Source organism: Mobula birostris, chromosome 4 (genome assembly GCF_030028105.1).
Source record: "Mobula birostris isolate sMobBir1 chromosome 4, sMobBir1.hap1, whole genome shotgun sequence".
Lineage (NCBI taxonomy): Eukaryota > Metazoa > Chordata > Chondrichthyes > Myliobatiformes > Myliobatidae > Mobula > Mobula birostris.
In genome coordinates, this window is record NC_092373.1 from 26,740,668 (window position 1) to 26,767,840 (window position 27,173).

The 27,173-nt window shown below is 41.7% G+C and overlaps 2 protein-coding genes and 1 long non-coding RNA gene across 4 annotated transcripts in view; 2 read left to right on the forward strand and 1 right to left on the reverse strand.

Annotated features, from left to right (window-relative positions):
• xrn1 (5'-3' exoribonuclease 1) overlaps positions 1 to 14,097 on the forward strand; it is a 111,260-nt gene extending 97,163 nt beyond the window's left edge. Inside the window, exons 40-43 of one of the 2 annotated variants that reach the window (XM_072255033.1) lie at positions 2,889 to 3,002; positions 3,138 to 3,249; positions 4,118 to 4,275; positions 9,315 to 14,097. In XM_072255033.1, coding sequence (XP_072111134.1) covers positions 2,889 to 3,002; positions 3,138 to 3,249; positions 4,118 to 4,275; positions 9,315 to 9,623 — 693 coding nt within the window. In that variant the 3' untranslated portion in view covers positions 9,624 to 14,097. The remainder of the gene's footprint in view (positions 1 to 2,888; positions 3,003 to 3,137; positions 3,250 to 4,117; positions 4,276 to 9,314) is intronic. The other variant, XM_072255034.1, reaches the window with a different exon arrangement.
• Positions 4,677 to 19,718, reverse strand: LOC140196223 (uncharacterized). The gene is made up of 3 exons (XR_011885654.1): positions 19,534 to 19,718; positions 8,439 to 8,567; positions 4,677 to 5,108 (listed from the first exon to the last, which is right to left on the reverse strand). It is a non-coding gene; the product is annotated as an uncharacterized lncRNA (long non-coding RNA).
• gk5 (glycerol kinase 5) overlaps positions 19,047 to 27,173 on the forward strand; it is a 92,316-nt gene continuing 84,189 nt past the window's right edge. The window contains exon 1 of the mRNA XM_072255035.1: positions 19,047 to 19,620. Within this exon, the coding sequence (XP_072111136.1) occupies positions 19,492 to 19,620 (129 nt within the window). The 5' untranslated portion in view covers positions 19,047 to 19,491. The remainder of the gene's footprint in view (positions 19,621 to 27,173) is intronic.

Genomic DNA, 27,173 nt, shown 5'->3' on the forward strand with positions numbered 1-27,173 from the left:
ATCCTTTTCCTCTAACTCAGGTCCTCAAGTTCTGTCAATGTCCTTTACGCACATGATGCTTCAGCAATATCTTATACAATTTAAAAGTAACATCACAACTTCTGCACTCAATATATTGACTTATGAAGGCCAGTGCCCTACCGCTCACCATGTAACACCTACCCTGGTTGGTCCTCCTAAAGTGCCACATTTCACATTTGTCTGCATTAAGTTCCATCTGCCATTTTTCAGCCTATTTTTCCAGTTGGTCCAGATCCTGCTGCAAGCTTCGATAGTCTTCCTTGCTGTCCACCATACCTCCAATCTCGGTGTCATCTGCAAATTTGCTGATCCAGTTTACCACATTATCATGCAGATCATTGATACAGATGATAAACAACAACAGACCCAGCGCCGATCCCTACAGTACTCCACTAGTCATAGGCCTCCAGTCAGAGAGGCATCCATCTAAAATTACCCTCTGGCTTTCATGAAGCCAATGTCTAATCCAGGTTACTACCTCATCTTGAATGCCAAGCAACTGTACCTTCCTGTTCATCTCCCACGTGGGACTTTGTCAAATGCCTTGTAGGTACAACCCTCAGGCTTGGCCAGCACGTGTTCGTCTAGGGGAAGACAACTTCTGGCCCCGCCAAACTGAGAAATTTTGTTTGTGTGGATGCTGCGTGATGTGTTGCCCGGTTACAAATCCACACCACAAAATATCAGGCAGTACCCCATATGCAATTAAATGATTGAACTTTATAAATCTTAATCTGAATATAGGGTTGGTAAGGTTATCTCTAGTCATAACCCAAACATTGCTGCTACAGAGAAACCATTACATTAACAGTGAAACATTATAGAGAGGCCATTACATTAGCAGTGAAACCTTACAGCGTGTTACATAGGCAATATCCACTGCCTTGCCTTCATCAACTTTCCTGGGAAGTTCCTTGAAAAACTCTTAAGGATTAGTTAGACATGACCTACTCTATAGCTAATCAGTCCCTCTCTATCTAAATACTTATATATCTGTTCCCTTAGAATACCTTCCAATAACTTACCCACTGCTGATATCTGGCTCACCAGCCTATAATTTCCTGGCTTATTCTTACAGCTTTTCGATACAAACTTCCGTCACCTTCCCTGTCTCATTCCCTAATAGGTGATCTAGTATTGCACTCTCTGTAGTGGGCACTTGTATGTACTGATTGAGGAAACTTTCCTGAACACATTTTGACAAGCCTTTCCCATCCAGCCCTTTTACAGTATGGGAGTCCCAGACAATATGTGAAAAGTTAATATCACCTATTATCACAGTGTGTTTCTTGCAACTGTTTGTGCTCTCTCTGCAAATTTCCTCCTCTAAATCCCATGAACTGTGGTTGGTGTATAAGATAATCTTATTAGCGTGGTCATACCTTTGTTATTCTTCAGTTCTCCCCATAAAGCCTCACTAGATGAGTAGTCCAGTCAGTCCTGACAGCAATGCCATAATATTTTCCTTGACTTGTAATGCCACAACTCCCCCTTTAATCCATCGCACTCCATCATATCTAAAACTATCAAACCCCAAAACACCAAGTTGCTCATCCTGCCCTTCCTGCAACAAAGTCTCACTAATGGCTGCAATATCATAATTCCACGTGCACATCCATGCCCTACACTGATCTGCCTTTCCTACAATACTCCTTGCATTGGGCAATACCCAACTCAGAACATTAGTCCCAGCATGCTCAACCTTTCGATTCCTGACCTCGTATGTGGGCTTAACAATGTCTTTATCCACAGCACTCCACTCTCTGTTCTGGCACTCTGGTTCCCATCCCCCCCCGCATCATGCAGCACTAGCAACGCTTCCCGCAAGGATATTAGTCCCCCTCCAGTTCAGATGCAAACCGCCCTTTCTGTACAGGTCCCACCTTCCCTAGAAAAGAGCCCAATGACTCAAAAATCTGAAGTCATCCCTCCTGCACCATCTCCTTAGCCATGTGTTAAACTGTGTGATCTTACTGGCCTTACTAGCACGTGCCACAGGTAGCATTCCTGAGATCATAATCCTGGGGGTCGTGTCCTTTAGCTTAGAACCTAACTCCCTGAACACACTTTGCAGGATCTCATCACTCATTCTACCAATGTCATTGGTAACGATGTGGCCTACGATCTCTGTCAGCTCACCCTCCCGCTTAAGAAAACCAGATTTGATCCAAGATGTCCCTGACCCTGGCATCTGGGAGGCAACAAACCATCCAGGAATCTCATTCTCATCCACTTCTGTTCCTGTAACCAATGAATCCCCTATCACTACTGTTCACCTCTTCTCCCCAGTTCCCTTCTGAGCCACAAAGCCAGACTCAGTGCCAGAGACCTGCTCACTGTGGCTTTTTCCTGGTAAGCCGGTTCTCCCCTAACAATATCCAAAGCAGTATTCTTATTATTAAGGGGAATGGCCACAGGGGTGCTCTGCACTGGCTGCCTATTCCCATTCTGTCTCCTAACAGTCAGCCAGGTACCTGCTTCCTGCAATTCAGGAATGACTACCTCCCTGTAAATCTAATCTATCGCTTTTACCATTGCTTAGGGGAAAGAAGTGTGTCTTTTATCGTTAGGTGGAGGTAATAATCCCGTTTGGAACAATTGGAGAATTGTGATGCAAATCCTGAAAAGAGACAGAAAATTAGTTCTCTTGATTTTTTTAAAACTAAAGGCTAACAGTGTATTTTCCCACTCTGCCAGTTAACTTTTACTGGGAATGAAATTCTTTCAATCAGTGGGAAAATAAAATTCTATATCATACTTTATAATCAAAAACTAACGAGTTTCATTGATACCTGACAATACACTAATTTATGATATGCTTTATGTGTTTATGTTATGTACTCAAAATGAAATTTTGTGTACTCTAGGGCTTGAAGGTTTGCCAGGTGAAGTTAGCCAATGGTTTGCTGGTGCATGGACCTCAGTGCCATTCAGACAGTGAAGCCCAAGAAAAAGCTGCAGTATTTGCATTACAACGACTGGTACAAAGATCAACTTCCTTTTATTTTTAGTTTAGTCTTGATAATGTTTCACCAAATAAACCTGACTTCTGTAGGTCTCATTTCTTTGCTACCTAATTTTAGATGAATACTTACCTGATAATATTTGTCACACAGAATGCAACAGGACAAAATACACCCCTTGCTCCAAGTGTATTTCCCAGTTATCAGCCCATGGCAGGAAATGTACCTCTTCGAGCCGTTCCACCACCATTTTGTCAGGCCTCAGGTAACAGATGCCTGAATTTATTCTAATAATCTATGTAGTTGTTTCCACTGTGTAACTTGCTTCTAGTTTTGAACAGTCAACCGCATTGAAGAATTTATGATCTATTTTAAAAAAGTGTCAACATAAGATATTGCAAAAAATCCTAATTGTTTACCTTTTGACTGCAGTTAGAAGCTCTTTCCATGTAATCGACAGAGCACTTTGATTTTTGGAATGTACTTGAACCTGTAGCTCTAAATTTTCCAGTCTTTTAAAATTCCGTCATAGACTGTTGCATTGAAGCTTACTTCTTAATCTACAGTCTGAAGATGATGTAAGCAATATACCTTTTTCATCTGTAAAAAGAGAAACGTTTCTGTTCCAAGTCTCCTCATCAGAACTTGAGTGCTGCTTGACCTGCAGAGTGTTTGCAGCATGTCCGGAGTACACTTCAGATATCCAGCAACTGCAGTTTTGTTAACTTTTCTTTATATAGATAACAGATCTTTAAAATTAGAAGTATGCTTTTTTAAAGCAATTTGTGCGTTACACTTTATGAACAGCTTATAAAGATGTTCTTTCATGATGGGTTGGGAAGCTCCTTGATGCCACAGTATACTCGCTCTTTTACGTAATTTCCCAGTCATGGTTTATTCCAGCGAAATTCAATGAGGTAAGGTTAAATACAGTAAAGAAAGGAAGAAAGTGGAACTGAACCACTGAGTATATCAGTGCTATTTTAAGAGTGTGAAGTAGCATTGAATTACATCAGTAATGTTAAAACTTAGAGTGGGTATTAAGGTAGCATAATGGGAATGGTCCAAGATAAATATTTAAATGTTTTCATATGTTTACAAATCTTAAAATACTTCTATATTTCAATCTTTAGGTGGTATTATGCCTGTGCCACCTCATGGATATGGTCCTGTGCCTTGGACAAATTTGATTCCTCCCCAAATATACAATAATTATCAGATACCATATTCAGGGAACATCTGTCCTGGAGGAGTGCTTATTGGTACTCACAATCAATTCGTGCCTTTACAGGTAAGAGGCCTTCAAGCTTAAAAATAAATTGTGATAAGACCATAAGACATAGGAGCAGAATTGGGCTATTCGGCCAATCAAGTCTGCCTCACCTTTCCTTCGTGACTTATTTATTATTCCTCTCAACCCTTAATTCTGCCAACTTCTAATTAGGAACTTATCAACATCCACTTTATTCCCAATATCTTGGCCTCCACAGCCACCTATGGCAATGAATTCCATAGATTCACCACTCTCTGGCTAAAGAAATCCCTCCTCATCAAATGGGATGCTGTTTGATCTCTGGGGAAGGGAAGAATGAAGGAAGATGTATTTAGAATCTTGGAGGAGATCACTCATGAAAGGACATAGTAATATTCTGTTTTGATGTATCGATATTCAATCTTAAGATTCAAAGTACATTTATTATTAAAGTATGTATGCAGTGTACAACCTTGAGATTAGTCATGAAACAAAGAAACACCATGGAATCCATTTGAAGAAAACATCAAACATCCAACGTGCAAGAAAAAGAACAAATTGTTCAAACAGCAGAGAAAAGGCATTTATACACAGAATATTCAAGGTCAAATTGCAGGCCGCAGAGCCAGGCCGCCCTGATTAAAAATCACACAAAATAGCAATTTAAAAAGGAGTAACCAGAAACACATATAACATGAGGAGTCCTCTAATAATGAGTCCAATCCACAATCTGTGCCGATAAAACCTTGCCCAAGATCCAAGATATTCCTTCCTTTGGCGGCCAAGGGAGAGGGAGACCGGTCAAACGCAGGCAGATGGCTCTGAACACCCACTTGCTTCCACCTTGCGTGACGCTTTAATCAGCGAGTTGGCTGAGAAATGGAACAAATAATGGGTTCGCATTCTGCCATTAGGCTATACACTCCATTCTCAACTCGCTCTCAACCACAGCAGAACCCCTCAGAGACAGCACAAGTGCCGTATCACTAAGTCACCCCAAAAACACATCAAAATGTAGATTATAGGCTCCAATCGCACACAGATTAGTACTAGAAGTACATTTCAAAGAAGTAGTTGTTTCTTGAACTGCCTGCAGGACATCGCTGTTGGTCACGTTGGTCGCTGGCACCATCTTGCCCACCACCCCTTTGCATAAAGGTAGAATTACACCACTGTATATATGCATATAGATGGTCCTGCCTGATACTGAAGGGATAGCATTCTGGTAATCAAATTCCTTTGGACTGAGAATAGAGAGGGCAAATGATCCGTTAGTCTTTAATGGATCCACATTTATTCTTATTGAGCAGTGGTAATTTTACATTGCTTGTTTTTTAAAACACAAAGCACAGAACTTGTATTCATACGGTATAATGCGTAATGTTGTCTCTCAGGGCAACATGACCATTTACATATTGTTGGGTTTTTGGATATTGGACTAACTTCTAAACTGGATTTTCAACATTCACTTCATCTGCTCAAGATACAGCGCCTTGTACTTGACTTAAAGACAGCAGCAACACTGCACTTAAATGGCAAAATAAATTATGTGCTTTAGCCCAGGACGAGATGAAATTCACACCTCCCTAACAAAATACTTCTGTCCCAATTGAAGGAATTTCAGCAAGCCTCTGCTGAGAAAAGAAAATGCTTTAAAAATAACATCAAAATCATTTGAAAAAATTCAACAGTTCATCTAAAAACTGGAAAGGCATTGCACTCAGTAGATAAAAATCAAGGAAATCTGTTCCCGAGGGAGTTGTGCTACATGATAACGAAGTCCACGGTGGCACAGAGAATAAATGGAAGCTGCGATAAGAAAGACTGAACAACCAAAAAGACCCAACCACTATCCACAGTCACCACTTCCTCCTGCCCACACTGAATGTGGATCCTGGCTCAGCCTCTACAGCCACCTAAGGACCCACCAATATACAACCCCTTAAAGAACATCGCATTGGACTTGAGTTAGCACACTACTACTATTAGCCCTAGAATGGGATTTTGAATCACTGCCTTTACAACTTGGAATCAAGGATGCTATCACTTGACCATGTGTTCTCAAAAGTGTAAACAAAGAATTTTTGAATTTTGACATTTACAAGTGATTTAGTAATTTATAGTTCTGCTAATTTGGAGGGGGGGAGAAAAGCTTAATGTTCTCAAACCTTATGATTTCAAAAGTATTAAAAGTTAAATTTGCGAGTAGAGATGGTGAGGTCATGATCTATCCAATAATGTTCGATAACTTTTGTGAATTTCTGCTTAGAAATTGGAGCTCCAAGACTATGCACAAAAGCCAAATACAATTCAATAAAAATTAAAATTTAAGCAAATAATCAGTTAAGTCAACTTTGAAGATTCATAATGTTTGCCTTCATCTAATAACTCTCCTCGTTTTTTTGAAATGTGAAGATAATTGATTTTTTATGTATTTTCCTATTAAATCTTTCATCTAATATCCATTTACCCCATTCTGGAAGCTTGGTGTATTACTGCCTACATAAGTGGTACAGGTTTCCCCTGCCATCCGAAGGTAGAGTGTTCCTTTGAAACGGTTCGTAAGCTGGAATGTCGTAAAGTGAAGAAGCAGTTGCCATTTATTTATATGGGAAAAATTTGTGAGCGTTCGCAGACCCAAAAAATAACCTACCAAATCATGCCAAATAACACATAAAACCTAAAATAACAGTAACATGTAATAAAAGCAGGAATGATATGATAAATACACAGCCTATATAAAGTAGAAAAACGCCATCCCCTTCTTGCAATTCCTCCGTCTCCACCGCATCTGCTCTCAGGATGAGGCTTTTCACTCTAGGACGAGGGAGATGTCTTCATTCTTTTAAAGAAAGGGGCTTCCCTTCCTCCACTATCAACTCTGTTCTTAAACGCATCTCCCCCATTTCACGTACATCTGCTCTCACTCCATCCTCCTGCCACCCCACTAGGAATAGGGTTCCCCTGGTCCTCACCTACCACCCCACCAGCCTCCGGGTCCAACATATTATTCTCCATAATTTCCGCCACCTCCAACGGGATCCCACCACTAAGCACATCTTTCCCTCCCCCCCCCCCCCGCATTCCGCAGGGATCGCTCCCTACGCAACTCCCTTGTCCATTCGTCCCCCCATCCCTCCCCACTGATCTCCCTCCTGGCACTTATCCGTGTAAGCGGAACAAGTGCTACACATGCCCTTACACTTCCTCCCTTACCACCATTCAGGGCCCCAAACAGTCCTTCCAGGTGAGGCAACACTTCACCTGTGAGTCGACTGGGGTGATATACTGCGTCCGGTGCTCCCGATGTGGCCTTTTATATATTGGCGAGACCCGACACAGACTGGGAGACCGCTTTGCTGAACATCTACGCTCTGTCCGCCAGAGAAAGCAGGATCTCCCAGTGGCCACACATTTTAATTCCACATCCCATTCCCATTCTGACATGTCTATCCACGGCCTCCTCTACTGTAAAGATGAAGCCACACTCAGGTTGGAGGAACAACACCTTATATTCCGTCTGGGTAGCCTCCAACCTGATGGCATGAACCTCGACTTCTCTAACTTCCGCTAGGCTCCACCTCCCCCTCGTACCCCTTCTGTTACTTATTTTTATGCACACATTCTTTCTCTCACTCTCCTTTTTCTCCCTCTGTCCCTCTGAATATACCTCTTGCCCATCCTCTGGGTCCCCCCTCCCCCCCGTCTTTCTTCCCGGACCTCCTGTCCCATGATCCTCTCGTATCCCCTTTTGCCAATCACCTGTCCAGCTCTTGGCTCCATCCCTCCCCCTCCTGTCTTCTCCTATCATTTTGGATCTCCCCCTCCCCCTCCAACTTTCAAATCCCTTACTCACTCTTCCTTCAGTTAGTCCTGACGAAGGGTCTTGGCCTGAAACGTCGACTGCACCTCTTCCTAGAGATGCTGCTTGGCCTGCTGCATTCACCAGCAACTTTGATGTGTGTTGCTGAATTCCCAGCATCTGCAGAATCCCTGTTGTTTCTATATAAAGTAGAAATACTTTTCTACAATCATTGCTGCACTGTTCTCCGTAGCGAAAATCTCACGCAAGCACTCTTGGCAGAAACACTCTCTCCAGTAACCTTTAAGCTATGAAGCTGCCAAATCATACCAAACAACACATAAAAATACACAGCCTATATAAAGTAGAAATAATGTATGTACAGTGTAGTATCACTTACCGGAATCAGGAAGACAGCGCCAAGCACACTGATGGTGTGCTAGGCTGAGTCGTCGGAGCTTAGGGTGGTGCAGTGGTCCCCAACCTCCAGGCCGCGGACCGATACCGATCCGGGACGCACCCAACACCTCTTTAAGAAAAAAGCCGAAATAAACAAGCTAATTAATTAGGTCCCGCCCGGCACGTAAATGTCAGCCCAGATCAGAGGCAACGCAATTTCAAATCTTTTACTAGCTCTTCCTTCAGTTAATCCTGACAAGGGTCTCAGCCCGAAATGTCGACTGTACCTCTTCCTATAGCTGCTGCCTGGCCTGCTGCGTTCACCAGCAACTTTGATGTGTGTTGCTTGAACTAATGTAGGTCTTTCGTAACAGCGAGGTGTCATAAAGCAAACGTTTGAAAAGCGGGGGATACCTGTATCTTCTAAATATCTTGTTTCTCTTAGGGTACGAGATGTAGCTTTCCTGACATTATTTGGTTAGCTTGGTTCTTTAAGGATACTTCCATTTCAGATTTGGCATCTGTTTGGTACTTCAGTATAGCACCAAGGGAATGGTGCACTGTCACAAATAACTTCTTTCACCTCAGGCATTAAATGAAAGTGCTATTGATGGGTATGAAGGAAATGACGAAGAACTAGTTAAATGTTCGAGTGATTATGGTAAACTTACATCTCTTAAATTGCTTACTATGAGTACAAAATATAAAAAACCATATTGTCTACATTCATTGTAGTTATAATGTCAAATACTTTAATGAAACCATCTTGTATTATTCTGCTTGAAGTTTCCCCTTTCAAATTAGACTAAGAAAACAAATTTTATTGTTATTATTATGAGCATTTTGTGGTATTACCATTCATTTTCTTCTTTATAAGGTCACAAAGAGGAGGACAGCCTTAAACAAGACATTTGATGAGAAGGAAGTCAGTCACTCTGTTCAGCAAAAGCTGAGTCAGCCAGCAACTACAATGGAGTATTCTAACACATCACATGGGTATCCTAGTGCCAGCACTTCAAGGAACTTCATTCAGCCCAGCCAAACACCTCTTAAGCCCCAGGATAAAACTGTTGTACAGACTGCCATTCAACCTCAGGGGCAGCAACAGCCGGTAGCAGGTTCCTCCGGCAGACGCAAGCAAAGAAAACTCGCAGTCAATTTTGGAGCCCCTCGGCTGCCTCAGTAGTTAAGGTGAAACAAATTAATCTATTTCTGAAACTTAAGTTTCATACAGTAGTATTTTTTAGATAGTCTTGACATTGAATGTTCCAACTTTCCTTTAGTATTCATTTAATAGTGTGCTTTCCTAAATGCTAATTAATATTGTTAGGCTAAAATTGTCTCCATTATAAACTGATGGCCTCATGGATTATTTTGCCATTGAAGATACAATACTCCTTATCTCAGACGTTAAAGAATGAACCTATATTTTGGGAATTTTCCACCTATCTCTCAAATAATTGTGACATCGGTGAAATTCAACTTGTACAAAAATTAATTGCAGGATTAAATACTCCCCTCAGATGTGATCAGCTTCCAGTATACGCCATATAGCACTGAAGTCTCTGTTGATATGAATTATATTTATTTCCTCCTCTTAGTATCAACTCACATGCTCTATTTTGATTTTCAAAGGTTTACATTTCATTTGAAATATAGAAATGATGCAGCTTTTTATCATTGGCTATATCCATGCCTCTACACAATCCCAATTAAACATTTAATAATAAAAGATTTAATCATGGCATGTACCATGTTCTTTTTTTTAATCTTAGGAGACTTACCAGAAACTCCAGTTTGTAATATTACTTATACCAATAATCAGATTAACTCAGTGAACAGAGAATAGTTGCTGGTGGTGTGGAGAAACAGCAGGTGAAATGTTTGCCATCCATTACGTGACAAGCCTGATATTTAATTCAATTGAAATGGCTGGAGTTAGCTTTTTAAGTTCTTAACTAGGCAACCAGTTTTTTATTGGCTCTGCTGCTTTCCTGGCCCTGTCTGGTTTCACGTCACTGTACTTTTCACATTGAGGACAAATTGTAGCATTGTCTTGACTCGTGTATGATATTGTCAAGAAAACAGATGATTTTTTGCCAACAGGAGCAAAAAGCATTATAATTTTTTTTCACGATTAACATAATCGAAACATTCAAAAAGAGATTAGGTAAATATAATGGGGCAAAGCTGCACAATTATTTTACAATATTTTATTATATAGACAACAATAATCATCTACAATACTTGATTAAAAGTCAATATCTAAAAATGGAATTTTCACTTCTGAACAAGATTATATTTTCTGTACTGAGATTCTCATACTATGCTGGGCATGAATCAGGCACTATGGAAACGAAGCTCCCACAGTAGCAAATGCATTGACATCACACAGTATTGCCTTAAACAATCCCACAACTGAGTTTAAAAATCCACAATCTTCGTCACATGTATGATTGCCTCAGAAGGATAAAACCTTTATTCCAACTTGAGCCTTTTATTATATACAGTGAGTAATAGGGAAGAATTGCCAAGTTTTGTGATATTTGAGGATTAGTATTTCTTGTGCTTTACCGAAATTCTGACAATATTATCTCTGCTGCTTTTAATGCAAACGGGTTTTGAATTTGGGTAGAAAATTGGTAGAGAATCATGCCTTGGATTTAATTCTTCCAGTTTTGCGGTCTATACTTTGATTTGAAAGCTTGAGTTAATTTCAAATACATTTCATTTTAAACATGGCCTTCTGGCTCAGGCTGTGGATAAGTACCTGGACAGTGTTCTTAACTTTGAAGACCTTCTTTGCCTAATAAAAAGAAGCTTCAGTCAGATCTTGAACACGCTTTTTTGGGGCATCAGCTGACTAAAAGGCTTCCTGTGCTTGCTGAATCATGACTGAAAATGGCCAGTCTGTGAACAGCAACTCCATTCATGGCTTGGCTTTGCGAATGAAGATTTAGGAAGGGGACTGCCCACGTCTACTGCAGGCTCGCAGGTGGCTGACGAGGCCAATACAGGACAGGCAGGTCCAGCCACAGCGGCTGCAAGGGAAATTCTGTTCTGGGTTTGGTGCTGCTGTGTCAAGGTTCTTCCTCCTTCTCCTTTTGTCCTCAATGCCAGCCCTGCGTGCGTTCTCGAAGGAGGAAACAGACTGGTGAATGGTGTGTCGCCAGGCCTCGCGATCGGAGGCTAGATTAGACCACTCGTGATCGCCAAGGTGACAGGCACCAAGGGATTTCTTCAGAGACCTTGTACCTCTTCTTCGGTGCCCCTGTGTCACGGTGGCCAGTGGAGAGTTTGCCATACAGTACAACCTTGAGCAGGTGATGATCCTCCATCCTGGAGACGTGCCCAGCCCAGCGCAGCTGCGTCTTCAACAGCATGGCCTCGATGCTGGTGACCTCCGCCTGTTCGACGACTTCGATGTTGGTGACGAAGTCACTCCAGTGGATGTTGAGGATGGTGCGGAGGCAGCGCTGGTGGAAGCGCTCAAGGAGTCGTAGGTGGTGACGGTAGGTGACCCACGACTCGGAACCGAACAGGAGGGTGGTCAGTACAATGGCTGTGTACACGCTGATTTTGTGCCTTTCTTCAAATGCTTGTTGTTCCAGACTCTTTTGTACAGCCTGCCAAATGTGCTGTTTGCCTTTGCCAGTCTGTTGTCAATCTTGGCATCTGATGAGATGGTGCACCCCAGGTAACTGAACTGGCGGACTGTCTTCAGCTCTACCTCACCGATGGTGATGCGGGGAGTGTGGTAATCTTCCTGAGGTGCAGGCTAATGGAGAACTTCTGTCTTCTTCAAGCTGACTTCCAGTCTGAAGAGCTCAGCAGCCTCTGCGAGGCAGGATGTTACACGCTGCAGGGCTGACTCTGTGTGGGCAACAAGGGCGGCATAGTCAGCGAAGAGTAGCTCTCAGATGAGTTGCTCCAGTGTCTTGGTGTGGGACTGTAGTTGCCTCAGATTGAACAGGCTGCCATCGGTACGGTACCGGATGTAGACACCGTCCTCGTCATCAAGGTCTTCTGTGGCCCTTTCAAGCATCATGCTGAAGAAGATGATGAAGAGAGTCAGCGCGAAGACAAAGCCTTGCTTTCCTCTGTTGCCTATTGGGAAGGGTTCTGAGAGGTCATTGTTGTGTCTGACTTGGCCACTCTGATCTTCATGTAGCTGGATGACAATGCTGAGGAACTTTAGGGGGCATCCCAGTCGTTCCATGATTTGCCACAGACCTTTCCTGCTCACGGTGTCGAACACTTTGGTAAGGTCGACAAACGTCACGTACGGTCCCTTGTTCTGTTCCCTGCATTTCTCTCCATTAAGCATTGTTCAAATGCATGGGTTCATTAGGGTTCCCAGTAGACTACTGTTGGCTTATTATAAACAGTTGCATATTTTGTTCATATTGGGCCAGAATTAATTCTTATGTTAATTGCTCCAAAGGATAGATTTTCAAGCTGAGTATATTTTTTTGCAGAGCACAACAGTCATACCTACAATACCATAAGGACTCTCTTATTTTATTTGGGGGGGGGGTGTGCGTGTGTCACATTTCTTTAAACCAGTAAAAGCTTTGTTGGATTAAATGTTGTGCAGAAAATTTTTAAGCCATGCTTACATATTATGCTTTTTAATACATTTTCTTCATACTTAGCTTTCTGTCCGTGTGTGAGTGGTGTAGCTTAGTTTTCTATTAAACTCAATGTCTTTGCACTTGGGAGAGATTTGAGGAATTCAATCTTTATTATACAAAAATATTAAATATTTCATTCACTTATATGTTCCAGAGTTTGATAAAACTGAAGTTTTATTTCAATTCTCATTTCTTTAAAACCTATAAAGTCACTTGTATTTTGGAATTTTACATTGCTTAAACATGGTACTTATGCTTTGATTTTTAAAAAAAATTCTAGTAATATTGTCTGAAATGGGTTAAAATGCTGTGATTCAGTGTCTGTAAACTGTGTTTAAATTGATTCATCGTTCATAAGTTATTCTTGATCTATGATGTCCTATATTTTGTCCACATCTGCCAATACATTGTCAATTGCCATCAGTTGTCCAAATAAGAGCATTTTCCACTCAATGCAAAATCCCAACTCAGTGTATGTGACCTTGCTTCATGTAAATTTTAGTTTTTATTCAATACTGTCAATTATGTCCATAGCACAGTTATACCAAAAGCTTGATATGTACTTGTACAGCAACGTATTTTATACGACTCAAAGAAGAAAATCAACTTCTGATGTAGATGTTGTAGAAGTGCTTTAAGATGGTTTTATACAAAATCTCAATTTATTTACTGTCTGATTTCTAGGTTCTTATACATGTACAATTTTTTATGTTTTTAGAAGACTACAACTGTTTTATCAATTTGTGACACAAACATTTTAATCTTTATCAGTGTGAAAATTTTGCTTTTATGCTTTTGATGTTAAAGGATTTCCATGTGGATCACACTGGTTTAAAACTGTACAGTGAAAGAAAGGTGATGGCAGCACATAAATCATATTTATTAATGAATGTGGACTTTTTACATTTTATGTGTTACACAATGAAATGGTGACTGGTGAATAAACGAATACAGTTCGATGTTGCACTTTCTGCTGATGTGTATAGGCAAGCTCGATATGACAAATAAAGAATTTTGTTACAAGTGTTTGAAATGTGATACTGGCTTTGCTTTATCATTTAGTAACTTAACAACTCAGAAAAGGAGGATAAAATCAAGGTTACTTTGCAGCTGTATTTGATATTCTGAGAATTACTCAACTGTAGTTTTAGCTGGAACTTCAGGCATTTATTCATTGTAAACACAAAACACTCTGCAGGTGCTGGGGTCAAAGCAACACTCACAACATGCTGGAGGAACTCAGCATTGTACACTGTTAAACCCCAGAAAAGGAGTGTTCTGCCAAAAGTTTGTTTTATATTCTGAGACTGTTTTACAAAGCAATAAGTTAATTACACCAGCTGGCATTTCTCTTCCCCACCTTTATCTCTCCAGTGCAATAATTTGGAGCCTTTAGAAATTGTGAAAAGGGGCACTTAGGGGATGTCTCAGAGCAGCTGCAGAAAGTTCTCAAGGGGAAAGGTGCGTAGCCTGAGGTCATGGTGCTTATGGTACTAATGACAGGGGTAGAAAGGGAGAACGAGGTCCTATACGGTGAATACAGGGCACTTGGAAAGAGGCTGAAAAGCAGGACCTTGAAGGTTGTAACATCTGGATTACTCCCAGTGCCACTTGTAGTCAGAGCAGGAATAGGAAAACAGAACAGATGAACAAGTTGCTGAAGAACTGATGCAGCGGGAAGGTTTCATGTTCTCGGATCATTGGAACCTTTACTGGGGCGGGGGTGGCCTGCACAAGAGGGATGTGTTGCACCTAATCTGGAGGGATCCATCATCCTGGCTGGCAATTTCACAATACTATTTAGAAAAGTTTACACTAGTTTGGCAGTGGAATGGGTACCAAGGCCTGGGGTTAAAAACTGAAGGGATTGAGAGGAAGGTAGAAGTCATGAACGGTAAGAACAGGCAGGAGCAAGATAATAGATGCAGTGGGACAGACAGGTTGAAGTGTGTGCATTTTAATGCTAGGTGTATTTATTTATTTAGAGATACAGTGTGGAACAGGCCCTTTCGGCTCAGTGAGCCACACTGCCCAGCACCCCTCTTTTTAGCTAATCACAGAACAATTTACAATGACAAATTAACCTGGAATGTGAGAGGGAACCAGTGCACGCGGAGGAAATCCTAGTGTCACGGGGAGAACATACGGACTCCTTACAGGGGATGCTGGAATTGAACTGCAAACTCCGACGTCTCAAGCTGCAAAAGCCCTGTGCTGACCACTACTCTGGCGCCCCACAGTAACGGTGATGAACATAGAGCATAGACCAGTACATGGAACTATGATGTTGTAGCCAGAACATTGGCTTGGTTGAGAGAAGAATGGGAATGGATCATTTATGTTCCAAGGTTTGACGTTTTAGAAAAGATAGAGAAGTATGTAAAAGGGTGGAGAGAGAAGTGGTACTATTAGTCAGAAACTATCGCAGCTGCACTCACTGGGGACATAATGTAGGGCTCATCCGCTGATTCCATATGGGGGGAACTCAGAAAATCGGACTGCAATTACTCTAACAGGTTGTAGTACAGAAGCCCACCCCCACATCCCCCAATATCCACTGAGATGTGCAGGCAGATTGGGGAAAGGTTCAAAAACAAGAGTGTTGGCTGACTTCAACTTCCCTAACATAGACTGAGGCCTCCTTAATGCAAGAAGTTTAGGCAGAATTTCTTTGGTGCATCCAAGAGGGTTTCTTAAATCAATACTAAGATCGATGTTGCTATCCAGGGGAGACCCAGGCACCTGGGATGGGGATATATGGTATGATGATAATGATAATGGGTCCTTTGGTGAGGGGGAAACTGCTTTTGCCCCAGAACCATTGTAGGCTCAGCCTGCCGTGGTGACTTCTCAGAAAAATGTCCATGGACAGCCAGGAGTACAGACTCTCAAGTGCAAGAAGTATAATGATGATGAGCAATCTGAGATGGCTGCCCATTTTAAACAAAGGTCTGGGGAATCGCTGGCCGAATGGTTACTCAGCTTGTGGGATGATGGAGGTGCTAGTATAACCTTTTATCCTGAAGAACTAGCAAGGCTAGGGTCTTTAAACTCGAATCCTCGTATTAATATTGATATTCTTGTATTTGGAGTATTGTGTTCAGTTTTGGTCACTAAATTACAGGAAGGATATCAATAAGGTTGAAAGAGTGCAGAGAGAGTTTACAAGGATGTTGCCAGGACTTGAGAAACTGGGTTACAGTGAAAGGTTGAACAGGTTAGGACTTTATTCCCTGGAGCGTAGAAGAATGAGGGGAGATTTGATTGAAGTATATAAAATTATAGAGTGAATGCAAGCAGGCTTTTTCCACTGAGGCTGGGGGAGAAAAAACCAGAGGACATGGGTTAAGGGTGAAGGGGGAAAGTTTAAAGGGAACATTAGTGGGGGCTTCTTCACACACAGAGTGGTGGGAGCGTGGAACGAGCTACCAGATGAAGTGGTAAATGCGGGCTCACTTTTAACATTTAAGAAAAACTTGGACAGGTACATGGATGAGAGGTGTATGGAGGGATATGGTCCAGGTGCAGGTCAGTGGGACGAGGCAGAAAAATGGTTCGACACAGCCAAGAAGGGCCAAAAGGCCTATTTTTGTGCTGTAATGTTCTATGGTTCTAATACATAGATCGTTTGACAAGAGGAGGGTCCATTCTGGACCTGGTGTCGGATAATAAGTCTAGCCGAGCGACTGAACTTTCAGTGTCAGAACAGTTGAGGAACAGTGACCGTGGCTCCTTAAATTCTATGATAGTTATAGATAAGAATAAGTATGAACCTTGAAGAAGAGTGTTATATTGAAGCAGGTCAAATTATGAGGGTACTAGGGAGAGTTAATTGGAAATGGTTGTTTTTTTTTGGCAATTCTACATCTGATGTGGAGAGTGAAAGAGCAACTGCAGAGTACAGGACAGGTTGGTTCCAGGAATAAGGAAGGACAAGCATGGTAAGATAAGAGAACCTTGCATATTGGGAGAGGTGATGAATTTAGTTAAAGAGGAAGAAATGTATATAAGGTTTGGGAAGCTAAAATCAAACAGGTCCTTTGAGAATTATAAATAAGCAGATGGTAATTTAGGAAAGTCAGGAGAGGCCATTAAAAGTCTTTAGTATGTAGGATTAAAGAGAATCCTATAGCATTCTGTACAAATAAATTAAGAGGATAAATAAGGAGCAGATAGGACCACAAGGATAAAGGAGGGAACACGTGCTTGGAGGCAGATGATGTGGGTGAGGTCCTAAATGAGTAGTTTGTATCAGTATTTACCAAGCAGAAGGGTGTAGAGAGGGACATCAGTGTAGACAGTGCAAATATGCTAGACTATCTTGACATGAAGAAGGCAGCAGTGTTGTGTCTTGTATGAATGTTAAGGTGGATATACCCCAGATTATTGAGAGAGGAAGAGATGAGATTTCTGGGCTCTTGACCAATATCTTCATGTCTTCTCCAGCCACAAGCAGCATCCTGGAGTACTGGTCCATAACTAACATTGTTCCATTATTCAAGAAGGGAAATAAGGACAATCCTAATACCAGTAAGTCTCCCAGCAGTGGTAGGGAAGTTACTGGAGAGGATTCTTAAGGTTAGAATTTATGAGCGATTAGAAAACCATGTTCTAATTGAAGACGATCAACATAGCTTTGTGCAGAGCAAGTCACAGAACATAAAATAGAACAGCACAGTACAAGCTCTTTGGTCCATCGTATTGTACTGACCTTTTAATCTACTCCAAGATCAACATAGCCCTCCATTTTTCCTTCGTCCATGTACCTAAGAACTTCTTCAATGTCCCTAATGTATCTGCCTTTACCGCCACCTCTGGCAGTGTGTTTCATCCACCACTTCTGACATTCCACCTATACTTCCCACCAATCACCTTAAAATTATGCCCTTTCGTATTAGCAATTGCTGCCCTGGAAAAAAGTTGCTGGCTATCCATGGCTTGGTAACGTGGTTGAGTTTTTCAAGGTGACAATGGTGATTGATGAAGGCAAAGCAGTGGATGTTGTTTACATGGAGGGAAGCTCACCCAGAAAATTAAGATGCATGAGATCCACAATGAATTGGCTGTGTGAATTCAGAATTGTCTTGCCCCAGGAAGACGGGGTAGTGATTATTTTGGTACTTATTTTGGCTGAAGGTCCAAGATTGACTGAAATTTTGCAGGAATATATATTGGAACCTCTGGAACCCATTATATATTTTTTATATCTTATATTTTTATATATTTTGATAGGTTATCCCTCAGTTTGAAATGCTGCAGAGAAAACGAAGTTTATCCAACTTCTTAGAATTCACAGATTTTTGGTGCATGTGACAATAGTAAACCAATAGTAAGCCAAACCATTTTGCCCATCACACCCAACTTGTTATAGACGAATGAAAATGCTTGCAGAGGATTGTGAACTGTGATTTTCTACCCCAGGATTTTATGGAGACAAGATCATTTAAAGAAGACGTAGATAAATACTTGTACAGTGAAAGGATAGAGGACCATGGCACAGAAGAGTTTAGGCCTGGGCCTTCCTGCCTCTATTGTAATTCATCCTTGCACAGGCCATTTTTGTACTTGTGACTGTTACTCATTCTGAGACTAAGCATAGAGTCAATTGAATGTTAAAAATAGTTTTTCAGTTGAGTTTTTAATTCTTACAGCGCCACCAGTGTGAAAATATCGACCTATACAAACCCACGGGCATTGCATAATCTTTGAAAGCAGGGCTTCGATAACAATGCTGAGAACTTTTGAGGGCCGGTCCAATTCAGAAACCTGAGAACAGGTGTTAGGGAGGGAAGAAATGAGGTGGAGGAAGACAGCTGGAAGCTGTAGGCTAAATTAGTACTGTATTCCACTGCTGCCGAAGGAATTGGGCCCCGAACCGTGAACAACACTGAGTTTGCGCGTTAAAAACTCCGCACCGCTCCGCCCCTTTAAGATGGGCTGATGTGTGACGTGCGACGTCACAGGCGCGGCGAGATGGGGTCAATGACCGGGAGTAAGTGGCGAAAGGAGCGCGCATTCTGTGCGAGCACTGTCGGGCTACGCGGGCGCTCCAGCCGGGTAGGGTACCACGTTCCGCCGGCCGGAGCTCGGCAGCCCACCCTTGAACTGGCTAGCACTTCTAAAGAGCCGCTGGAGGGTCCGAGGAAAAAGAATAAGAATGTTTTATTTGGATACAAGTGCAACTTCCTGGAACGCCAAGTATCAGCTGAAGTTCCACGGAGCCGCCGCTTCCTAGTACCCGTAGCGTGCTTGTATGTGAAGCCTTACGCCCCGTGGTTTCCCTCCTTCCAACCCGTCCTTCAGTTTATTTCGTAGTTCTCTCTCTCTCTCTGCGGTATTTTCATGGCTGTTCCTGATCTCGCCCTGTGACTGCTGGAAGCGCCCCTCCCCGCCCCCGCGCTGGACGCCCACCGCCCAGTTATGGGCTCTGTCAAAAATGGGTTTCGGCGCTCTGACACTTACATTCTGGCCGTTGATGTTGGCTCCACGTCCATCAGGTGCTGCGTGTACGACCGTACTACGAAGATCAAAGGTTTCAGTAGTAGACCGGTAAGGTCCATGTGTTAACGCGGGGATGTGAAGGGGTCTAAATCAGTGATCCAGCAGCAAATGAAGTCTGGAGGAGGTGGAAGGGGAGGGTGCGCGCGCCAGTGGAACACCTCTGTTTGTGCAACCTGAACTTGTGTTTGTTGTCATGGGAAAACAAAATTTAGAATACGTGTCTTTAGCGCCGAGTCACGACGTCAGTTTACCACGATTATAATGAGCTGAATAAATCCAGCTCCCTGCTGCTTGAATTCTGAGGCGTTTTGAACCTAAATAGTTATAACACTGTCGCTCTCCTTTCGGGATGTGACTTGCCAGCGTTTAAAGCCCATCCCATACATGCAGGAAACAAAATAATTCTGACTTGGATGAAATACTGAGCTAACTGTGATAGTAATACCTATATTGAACTGAATATATACCCAACTTGAACCTGACACACACATTCTGGTGCTATCAAGTTTCAGTTGGGAAGAAAATACTCCCTCGTCACCACTGGGGAGAGAGTCTTAGATTTTGATTTGGTCATGACGAAGGGCCGGCAGTATATTTCCACATTGTGATATTTTGAGATTTGAAGGGGAACGTTCAATAAGTGAATCCTTGGTGTTACAGTTTGGAAGGTTTATAGATGCAACACTGCAGCCACATTGTAATGAAAGGGAATAATTGCACCTTTGGGGGACTGGATGCCAAGTGGTCTGCTTTATCCCCTTATTGCTTAGTCTCACATTGACATCTAAAACTTTGACAAACTTCTATAGATATGTGGTACAGGTGTATTAGCTGGCTGCGTCACCAATTGAAACACCAGTTCCCTTGAACAGATAATCCTGCAAAGAGCAGTGGACATGGTCTTGTCCATCAAGAGTAAAGCCCTTCCCACCACTGAGCACATCTACACGGAGTTCTGTTCCAGGAAAGCAGCGTCCATCACTGGGACCCCAACACCCAGGTTATACTCTCTTCTCACTGCTGCCATCCGGAAGAAGGTACTGGAACCTCAGGACTTGTGCCACCAGGTTCTGGAGCAGTTATTACCCCTGAACCAGAGGGGATAACTTAACTAAACTTCACTTGCCCCATCACTGAACTGTTCCCACAACCTATGGACTCACTTTGAATGACTCATGTTCTCTGTATTTATTGCTTATTTATTATTATTTCCCTTTTTTCTTTTATGTTTGCTCAGTTTGTTGTCTTTTGCACACTGGTTGTCTGTTGGGTATAGTCTTTCATTGATTCTATTATGGTTATTGCATTTATTGAACATGCCTGCAAGAAAACAAATCTCAGGGTTGTATACAATCAAACCATTTTAAGAGACCGTCTCCAATACGGGGTTGGTGTTGATGGTACTGCCTTGAATTGGTTTATATCCTACCTCAAAAATAGAAGCTTCTCTGTCAACATAGGGAAATTTTCTTCTCCCCCAGCTAGTCTCTCCTGTGGGGTCCCACAAGGTTCCATCCTAGGTCCCATTCTTTTCTTTATCTCCCTCATCCTCGCTCATTTCCCCTCAGTCAAATCATTCAAAAATACGACATTTCTTTCCACTGTTATGCTGACAACACACAGCTTTACCTCCCCCAAAACCAAGTGACTAGTCAAAACTAGTCAGCCTCATGAACCGCCTTGAGGACATAAAGTGTTGGATGGCAGAAAACTTCTTACAGCTGAATGAAGGCAAGTCTGAAGTTGTCCTATTTGGCCCCCCCTGACTCCATCAAAGTGATTACCAACAGTCTTGGTAACCTGTCTACCCTTGTCAAACCCCATGTTAAATCCCTTGGTGTGATATTTCAATCCACCTTTAAGTTTGACAAGCAAGTTAATGCAGTAGTAAAAGTCAGTTTTCCCCAGCTTTGTACTATTGCTAAAATCATGCAGTTTCTCTCCTTCAAGGATCTTGAGCAAGTCATCCACGCCCTTATATCCTCCCACTTGGACTACTCCAACTCCCTGTATACTGGGATTAGTCAGTCGTCCCTGTCCCGCCTGTAACTGGTCCAGAATGCCGCAGCCAGGCTCCTGACAGGTGACCTGAAGAGGGACCATATTTCTTCTATCCTGGCCTCTCTCCAATGGCTGCCAGTATGGTTTAGAATTGATTTTAAGGTTCTCCTGTTTGTTTATAAAGCCCTAAGTGGGTTGCCCCCCTCCTTATATCACAGACCTTCTAACCCCTTATTCTACTTAAAGCTCCCTCAGGTCGGCTGACTTGTGGCTCCTGGCTGTCCCACAATCTAAACTTAAGTTCAGGGGTGACCGCACCTTTGCTGTTGTAGCCCCTGGACTGTGGAACAGCATTCCCCTCCCTATCAGATCTGCCCCCTCCATCGACTCTTTTAAATCCAGGCTCAAAACTTACTTTTATTCAATAGCGTTTGAATCCCCCTGATGTGGCTGATTTTTGGATTGTGCCTAGACCCTTGTGTTGTTTCTTTAGTGCCTATAAGCTGTTTGTCTTGTTGGTTATGTCTGTGTTTCTTGTATTTGTGATTTTAGCTATCTGCTCTGATCTGTACAGCATTTGGTCAACGTGGGTTGTTTGTAAATCTGTTTTATAAATAATTTTGACTTGACTTGATTTGTGCTCTGATAATAAGTTAACTTTCAAACTTTAATGCAGGCAAGTGAATATCCACACAGTCAAAGTCCAATTTAATTTTGTATGCACAGGTATTTTGGAAAAACTTGCTTGTAGCAGTATCACAGGCACATAGTATCATTTAAGCAGCATTTAGACATTATAACACACAAAATGCTGGAGAAACTCAGCAGGTCAGGTGGCATCTATAGAGAAGAGTAAATTTTTTTTCATTTTTAAATCTTTTTTAATTATTATTGAAGATCAACAAAAAAATACAGTAAAGTAATCAAGTCCACATGTCAATAGGTACGATGAGAAATTAAATTACCAAATAACTGATTAACAAAGCTAAACAATATACCAATAATAAGAAGAAAAAATAAAGTGTTAAAACTTTTTTTTGGAAAAAAGAAAGAAGGAAAAAAGAACCCCTGCTAACTAAAACAAAAAAACCCTACTAACGAAAAAAACCGAGGGGAAAAAGACCATTGGGAGCACAGCCCCGGAGCTATACGCCATACAAGCTTCCATGAAAGAAAAACATCAATCCGCCAACTCAAATCCATTTAAACAAGAATCAGAAGGAAACCATCTTAATTAACTCAAAGCAGATGATAGTAGCAGGCAAAAGAACCCCACCTTTTCTCGAAGTCAAATCGAGGATCAAAAGTTCGACTTCTGATTTTCTCCAAACTAAGACATAGCATCTCCCGAGAGAACCATTGTATCAAAGTGGGAGCAGAGGCATCTTTCCATTTCAATAAAATATCCCTTCTGGCCAATAATGTAACAAATGCAATTACATGTTGGTCTGATTATAGAAATACCATGAATATATTGAGGGATTATACCGAACAAAACTGTCAATTTATTAGGTTGTAAATTAATTTTTAAAGCTTTAGAAATTGTAGAGAAAATAGATTTCCAGAACTGTTTCAATACAGAACACGACCAAAACATATGTGTCGATGTAGCTGTCTCAGTTTTACATCTATCACACTGACTATCAACATTGAGGAATATTTTAGACAGCCTCTCCTTTGTCAAATAGTAACGATGTACAATTTTAAATTGAATTAAAGAGTGACTGGCACAAATCAGAGAAGAGTGAACCAGCTTCAAAATTCGCAACCAATCCTCTGTTACCAAGGTTATGTTAAGCTCTCTTTCCCAATCTTGCCTTTATCTTAAGTGAAGGGTAATTGTAAATTATAAATTTTCCGGATAAAACCTTTCACTAAAGGATTCATTTTTAAAATAATGTCTAACAGGTCAGAATCCTGTATACATGGAAAATCACTTAAATATTCTCATAAGAAATGTCTGACCTGAAGATATTGCAAAAAATGTGAGTATGAGAGAGAGTATTTAGTTACTAATTTCTCAAAAGACATCAATCGGCCTTCTTGGAACAGATCCATGAAGGAATAGACCCCTTTATTCCTCCAAAGAAAAAAGGTAGGATCACTTAGTGAAGGTTTAAATAAATATTTTTGATAAATTAAGAGTAAAGAGTTGACTTTTCAGACCAAAATCCTTCATCAGGACCTGATGTCTCAGTCCAAAACATCAACTCTTTATTCCTCTCCATCAATGCTGCCTGACCTGCTGAGTTTCTCCAGCATCTTGTGTGTTACTCTGGATATCGAGCATCTGCAGAATCTCTCTTGTTTATGATTCAAATGTTATACAAAATTTCCACAAGAAAGGGTACAATTAGAACAAAGCAGAATCCACCTTCTTCACTGTGCTTTGTAATTGGTGGAAAGGTTTTGGTGTCCTTAAGACACAGTAGCAGAATTAGGCCATTCAGCCCATTGAATCTGCTCCACCATTCTGTCATGGCTGATCCCGGCATCCATTCAACCCTATACACCTGCTTCTTGCCATATCCTTTGATGCCCTGACTGATTAGAAAACGATCAACTTCCACCTTAAATATACCCATGGACCTGGACTTCACCGCAGTCTGTGGCAGAGCATTCCACAGATTCACTTCTCTCCAGCTAAAAAAAATTCCTCCTTACCTTTGTTCTAAAAGGTCACCCCTCAATTTTGAGGCAGTGTCCTCTAGTTCTGGATCATCCTACCATAGGAAACATCCACTATATATCCACCTTATTTAGTCCTTTCAGCATTTGGTAGCTTTCAATGAGATCCCCACGCATCCTTCTAAATTCCAGTGGGTACAGGGCTAAAGCTGCTAAACACTCCTCATGTGTTAACCCCTTAATCATCCTCGTGAATCTCCTCTAAACTCTCTCCAATGACAACACATCCTTTCTGAGATATGGAGGCCAAAACTGTTGACAGCCTGACTTGTGTCTTAAAAAGGCTCAGCTTTATTTTCTTCCTTGTACATTCTATCCTCCTTGAAATAAATGCCAACATTGTGTTTGCTTTCTTTACCACAGACTCAACATGTAAATTAACCTTCAGGAAGTCTTGCATGAGGATTCCCAAGTTCCTCTCCACCTCTGATGTTTGGACCTTCTCCCCATTTAGAAATAGTCCACACTATTGTTCCTTTTACCAAAATGCATTATCAGACATTTCCCAACACTGTATTCCAACTACCACCTTTTTGACCATTCTTCAAATTTGTCTACGTCCTGCTGCAATCGTATTGCTTCCTCAGCACTACCTGCCCCTCCACCTGTCTTCATATCATCCGCATTTTACCATGAATCAACCAGTTCCATAATCCAAATCATTGACAAACAATGCGAAAAGTAGCAGTCCCAATACACGACTAGTCACTGGCAGCCGATCAGTAAAGGGCCCCTGGCTGTCAGCCATTGCTCAGTCCTTGCCAGTATGTTTTCTGTAACACCACAGGACTTTATTTTGTTAAGCAGTGTCGAAAATGAGTCGCTCACCACACAATTCCCCACATTTGACCCACACCTGCAACCGCTCACCCTGTTAATGTGACTGATATGTTTCAGTTTCTAATTGATGATAAGGTCATTGAATGTCAAGGACAAATGATTAGACTGTCTTATTGCAAGTAATCCTTGCCTGCACTTTGGTGGAGTCATACCTAGCTATTTCCCAGGTTACACAATTTGCAGGCATATTAAAGATCTATGAATGTTACGTATTATAAAATTGCTCAATCATAGAACATAGAACAGTACAGCGTTGCACAGGGCATTGGCCCGTGATGTGGTGTCCACCTTGATGCCAATTTATACGGAAATTTACTTTGTTAGGTCAGGTTTTCCTTTAGGAAACCTGGGGCAGAGAATGCTGGTGGGAGTTGTGTACAGGTCACCTAACAGTAGTAGTGAGGTTGGGGGGTGGCATTAAACAGGAAATTAGAAATGTGTGCAATAAAGGAACAGCAGTTATAATGGGTGACTTCAATCTACATATAGATTGGGTGGACCAAACTGGTAAAGGTGCTGAGGAAGAGGATTTCTTGGAATGTATGCGGGATAGTTTTCTGAACCAACATGTCGAGGAACCAACTAGAGAGCAGGCCATCCTAGACTGGGTATTGAGCAATGAGGAAGGGTTAATTAGCAATCTTGTCGTGCGAGGCCTCTTGGGTAAGAGTGACCATAATATGGTGGAATTCTTCATTAAGATGGAGAGTGACATAGTTAATTCAGTAACAAAGGTTCTAAACTTAAAGAAGGGTAACTTTGAAGGTATGAGACGTGAATTAGCTAAGATAGACTGGCAAATGATACTTAAAGGGTTGACGGTGGATATGCAGTGGCAAGCATTTAAAGATCGCATGGATGAACTACAACAATTGTTCATCCCAGTTTGGCAAAAGAATAAACCAGGGAAGGTAGTGCACCCGTGGCTGAGGAGGGAAATTAGGGATAGTATCAATTCCAAAGAAGAAACATACAAATTGGCCAGAAAAAGCAGCACACCCGAGGACTGGGAGAAATTCAGAGTCCAGCAGAGGAGGGCAAAGGGCTTAATTAGGAAAGGGAAAAAAGATTATGAGAGAAAGCTGGCAGGGAACATAAAAACTGACTGTAAAAGCTTTTACAGACATGTGAAAAGAAAAGGATTGGTTAAAACAAATGTAGGTCCCTTACAGTCAGAAACAGGTGAATTGATCATGGGGAGCAAGGACATGGCAGACCAATTGAATAACTACTTTGGTTCTGCCTTCACTAAGGAGGACATAAATAGTCTTCTGGAAATAGTAGGGGACAGAGGGTCCAGTGAGATGGAGGAACTGAGGGAAATACATGTTAGTAGGGAAGTGGTGTTAGGTAAATTGAAGGGATTAAAGGCAGATAAATCCCCAGGGCCAGATGGTCTGCATCCCAAAGTGCTTAAGGAGGTAGCCCAAGAAATAGTGGATGCATTAGTGATAATTTTTCAAAACTCTTTAGATTCTGGACTAGTTCCTGAGGATTGGAGGGTGGCTAATGTAACCCCGCTTTTTAAAAAAGGAGGGAGAGAGAAACCGGGGAATTATAGACAGGTAAGCCTGACATCGGTGGTGGGGAAAATGCTAGAATCAGTTATCAAAGATGTGATAACAGCACATTTGGAAAGTGGTGAAATCATTGGACAAAGTCAGCATGGATTTGTGAAAGGAAAATCATGTCTGATGAAGCTCATAGAATTTTTTGAGGATGTAACTAGTAGAGTGGATAGGGGAGAACTAGTGAATGTGGTATATCTGGATTTTCAAAAGGCTTTTGACAAGGTCCCACACAGGAGATTAGTGTGCAAACTTAAAGCACACGGTATTGGGGGTAAGGTATTGATGTGGATAGAGAATTGGTTGGCAGACAGGAAGCAAAGAGTGGGAATAAATGGAACCTTTTCAGAATGGCAGGCGGTGACAAGTGGGGTACTGCAAGGCTCAGTGCTGGGACCCCAGTTGTTTACAATATATATTAATGACTTAGATGAGGGAATTAAATGCAGCATCTCCAAGTTTGCGGATGACACGAAGCTGGGTGGCAGTATCAACTGTGAGGAG